Raw genomic sequence first — 4,481 nt, 5'->3', positions numbered from 1 at the left:
GGCGGCGCACGGCCGGCCAGGCCGAGGCCCAGGGAGGCCTTGCCGCCTCAACGGTGGTAGCGATGAAACGATCAGGAAAGGATGAAGTTTCGTGTGTTTAAAGGAGAGGGAAAAAGAAAAGGATGGGATGGAAACTTTGTCCTTACCCTAGCCCAAAGTTATAAACAGGGCCGTTTCATAACAGGCTGGGGCCGTGTTGTTTCCAGGCCAAAGTCACCCCGCTCCCCCTGCAAGCCTGTATTTGGCTACCAAAATGCCCCAGTGGATCGGGAGAGTCCAGGCCGCCTCCTTGCCCACCTCGCCAGCCCACCTGCCCTTCCATTGCCTCTCCCATCTCCACACCGCTCAGCAGCGAAGACCTGCCGCTGCTCGGACTTTCCTTTTCTTTTTTTATGGCAGCCGTTCCCTGACCTCTGAAGTGCTGACTCAGGCCTAAGGCAGTGCCTATGGAAAATCTGTCTGGAGACTGCAGCCCAAAATCACAGCTGCTTTCCCGCTCCCACTCGCCTCCGCTGCTTTGCCAGGGCTGCTGGTGGCCCAGGGCCCGCGTAGAGCAAAGCACCATCCGCTCTTCAGGAGCTGGGGTGGGGTGGGGAGCCAAGCCCCAAGGAAGACGAAGAGGAGGAGGAGGAAGATGGCTGAAGGCTGCCACCGGCCCGACGGGGGAAAAAGCTCTGCTTAGGTGCTGCAGGGGCGCAGCATCCGCCCTGCCTGCTTTGCTAGCGCTTAGTGCTTGCCCTCTGCTCGCCTGCCCTTTTCGGCACTGGGTGGTTGCCTTGCCGCCCCTCGTCCCCAGCAGCCTCACAAGAAGCCCTTAAAGCCCTTCCGTCAGGTTGACACCATTTTTTCTATTCTTTCTGTTGGGCCCTTTCTCTTCCTGGTTGCGCTTGGCTTGCCCAGGGTGGAGCAGTGCTGGTGCTCTTCGAATCTCCCAAGAGAAAGGAAAAAAGGAATTTTACAAAATCAGATGTAGGGCTGAAGCCTGCTTTCAAGTGCTGCTTGTTTGACCCCCTAGCTTGCTTTAACCCAGGCCTAGCTTTTCAGCCCTGGTGGGGATCAGCCCAAAAACTAGCATGAGGTTACCACCTCTGTGCTCTGACCCTGCCAGCGTGGCACGGGCCAAATCGGTGTCAGAAAGGAAAAGCTGGGGGTCCCCTTTCCCACAGCGGTGCTCCCCTTCAGGCTCGTCCTGCCGCGCGGCCGCGGCTCCTCCCGGCTCGCGGAGCATTTTCACCCGGTGCGGTGATGCTCCGGCGCTCCTTGCCCCTCGCTGCGCTTCGCCGCCGATTTTCCTGCAGGAAGAACCGAACGGCGCGGGTTCCTGTGGCCCTTTTGGCAGGCAGCCTGGCTGCTGAAACTGCCCTCGGCCGGCGCGCGCCGTCCTAGCCGGAGCAGTGGCTTTTGGAACGCTGCCTCTGCCAAGAGCGGCGCCAGCTCCTCTCGTGGGCCAGCAAACGCGGCCGGCAACGGCACGTTTCCCGCGGGGGCTGCCGTCTTTTGCCCCTGACGGCAAGCTGCCAGCTCCCGGGAAGCCGCGAGGGCTGGATGCGGTGGCCGGATACAACCCCCAGGCCTGCGTCCAAGCGCAGGGGCCACAGCCGGACCCTGCGGCCCCCAGGGCTTCAGCCCAGCCCCACTGACCCCCCATCCCCGTCCCCCTTCCCTGTCCTTTCTCTCCCACGCAGGCAGGACAAGCTGAAGGTTCACATGAGGAAACACACAGGGGAGAAGCCGTACTTGTGCCAGCAGTGCGGCGCCGCTTTTGCTCACAACTACGACTTGAAGAACCACATGCGCGTCCACACCGGCCTGCGGCCCTACCAGTGCGACAGCTGCTCCAAGACTTTCGTCCGCTCCGACCACTTGCACAGGCACCTTAAAAAAGATGGTTGCAACGGCATCCCCTCGAGGAGGGGCCGCAAGCCGCGGGTGCGGGAGGCCGGCAGCCTGCCCACCCTCACGGGCAACCCCGAAGACGGGAGCTACGCGGCTGGCGGCGAGAGCCAGGAGTCGGAGGATGCCGCGGAGAGGAACGGCCCAGAGCAGCACTTTGAGGAGAGCTCGAATAACGAAGCGCCGAGGTTGAATGTAGCAGGAGGGTCGACGGAGGGTAACACGCAAGGACTCTCCTAAACCAAAAACAAACACACACAAAAAAAAAAAAAAAAAAGTGTCACAAAATCTAGTTAGTACTTTTCCTCCGATTTTCTCTTTAAAGATGTTTCTCTCCCTTTTTTTAAGAAAGACAGATATATATATATATATTATGTTTCCAATCTTACCATCGTAACTAGGGCTCCCCCGAGGACCCCTCCGTAGCCAAGGACCTTTTCTTGTGAAAGGCAGTCGCTAGGAAGCACGGGCTGGGGATGGAAAGTGGCTCTGTCGCATGGAAAAGGAGCTTCCATGTAAATCCAAAGCTTTATTTTGTGTCTAGGCACACGTTAAAGAAAGAAAAAAAAAATTATTTCAGAGAGATATCTATTTAAAAAAAAAAAAAAAAGTTTAAAAAAATGGTAAGAGTTGAAGGGCTCTTGGAGGACGGTACACGCGGTGCCTCAGAGGACTGGCCCGGCAAGCACCGGGAGCAGCGTTTTCCGCTCTGTCCTTGCAGAGTTTCAGCCCCAGCCACGTGAGATGTTCGGTGGTCAGGGCATCCCGGAGGTTTGCGAGGAGTCTTCCCCGGGTGCTGAACACGTGGGTTTTGTATGGACCCCCTCAGGCCGGCGCCGGGCGCCAAAACGGGCTCGCGGTGGCGAGAGGGGAGCTGGAGACTTGGCGTGGGGAAGAGTCCCTTAATCATGTGAGCGGACGCGGAGGGTTTCGCGGGGCTGCCCGCAGCGGCAGGCGGGAAACGGCCGCGGCCCGCGCTGGTGGGCGCCCCGCTCTGCGGCCCGCCGCTGCCCCTGGATCAGCGCGTGCCCTCCCGCGGGAATTGCGCCGCTCCCCGGAGCCGCAGCGAGGCTGCGCCCGCGGAGCGACGGCCGCCTCTGGCGCCGTGACCTGCTCTCTCCTTGGCAGGCACGTGAAGCAGTGCAAGGTTTTCTGGGTCGAGACCTTCGAAAGGGTCTTTTCTGTACAGGGATCTCTAATGCCCCCTTCCCCCCCTCAAAAAAAAAAAAAAAAAGGATTTTTGTCTAGTCTTTTATCTAAACTTTGCTTTTTCCACTGGCTGGGTGCTGCCTGCATGTCCCTCTCCAACCTTGCTCTGCTCCGGCCTGGCCGGAGGGAGCGTGTTGCCAGGTTGTCACCTCTCCCTGCACGGCAGCGTTGAGATCAGGTCCCCGGCCCTCGGCAACCGCGGGGATCGGCGCTCGGGCGCTGCTTGATCCACGCACGTCCCAGGCTGGGCGCTTCAGCCCTGCTCGTGGGGCCGGTCCCGCAGCGGGCGCAGCGCGTGCGGGCTCCTGGAGGAAAAGAGAAATCTCGGGATGGGGATAGCCTCTCCCTTCCCAAACTTGTCGGCACTTGATCAAGATCCAGGTTCCCACATGCCCGGAGGAAAAAAAAAAAAAAAAAAAGCACCTAAAAATGGCAGATTTCTGTTTAAAAAAGGTTATTTGAGGTCTCCCTTAAATGGGAAAGAGGCCTTAGGCAGGGGAACAGCGAGCGCTGGCTTTGCTAGGCCAGGGAGAGGTGCCGGGGCTGCGGCCGCCTCGTCCCCTTCCTCCAGCGCCGTGAGGAGCAGCAGCGCCCGGCACCCCGTCCCATCCCGGAAGGAATTCTTTCCCACCAAAATCTGTGGGAGCCACCAGACGGAGCTGGGGTGGCGGCCAGTGGCCGCCCCGGAAACCCCTGCTGTTCACAGCCACCGCGGGGGCGGCTGAGCTCTGGCACAGCTCAGCGCATGTCACACGCCCAGGCAGCTCCCCCTGGTCGCTCCCAGCCCCAGCTCCCTATATATGTATCTATAGAGAGAGTCACTATATGGCTATAAAGAAGAATATATGCGTGTATGGGAGTGCGCCCCGCTCCAGGTTGGCAGAGGATGGTAGAAAAAAGGCACCTTTCAGCCAGTCACCTGTTTTCTAAATGCACAGTTTGAAATGAAAAGAGATTTTTTTAAAAAGTCCTTTTATTTTGAAAGCACTTTTTAGGTTTTTTTTTTTTTTTTTCCCCCCTTTTGGTGTTCGTTTTTCCTTTCAAAGCAAGAGCAGGCTTGGCCGAATGTATTTTGGAGGAGGAGTGAGAGGGGAGTGTGTGATGGGGCAGGGTGGGGAGGGCTGAGTGGTGGGGGCCGGGGAGAGACGGATGTTTATTTAATGCAGAAAAAAAAAGCAATAAAAATAAAAAACCATTATAAAAAAAAATAATAAAAAAAGAAGTCTTAGCACTTTGCGATGGAACGGGTACTTTGAGATCACTTTATCTTAATTTAAAAAGCAAAAGCAGAACATGTTTACAAGTCAAAACCAACTTCTACAGAAAAAAAAAATATTATTAAAAAAAGAATCCTAAATTTATTTTTTTAATAAAAAATG

At 56.7% G+C, this 4,481-nt stretch overlaps 1 protein-coding gene across 1 annotated transcript in view; it reads left to right on the top strand.

Annotated features, from left to right (window-relative positions):
* ZBTB7A (zinc finger and BTB domain containing 7A) overlaps nucleotides 1–2,431 on the top strand; it is a 14,930-nt gene extending 12,499 nt beyond the window's left edge. Inside the window, exon 4 of the mRNA XM_026041484.1 lies at nucleotides 1,686–2,431. Coding sequence (XP_025897269.1) covers nucleotides 1,686–2,133 — 448 coding nt within the window. The 3' untranslated portion in view covers nucleotides 2,134–2,431. The remainder of the gene's footprint in view (nucleotides 1–1,685) is intronic.
* The last annotated feature ends 2,050 nt before the right edge of the window (nucleotides 2,432–4,481 follow it).

This window comes from Nothoprocta perdicaria, unplaced genomic scaffold (assembly GCF_003342845.1).
Source record: "Nothoprocta perdicaria isolate Ctin4 unplaced genomic scaffold, notPer1 scaffold_286, whole genome shotgun sequence".
NCBI classification, from domain to species: Eukaryota; Metazoa; Chordata; class Aves; order Tinamiformes; family Tinamidae; genus Nothoprocta; species Nothoprocta perdicaria.
Note: the sequence above shows the minus strand (reverse complement) of the source record. Positions and strands in the feature narration are given on the sequence as shown.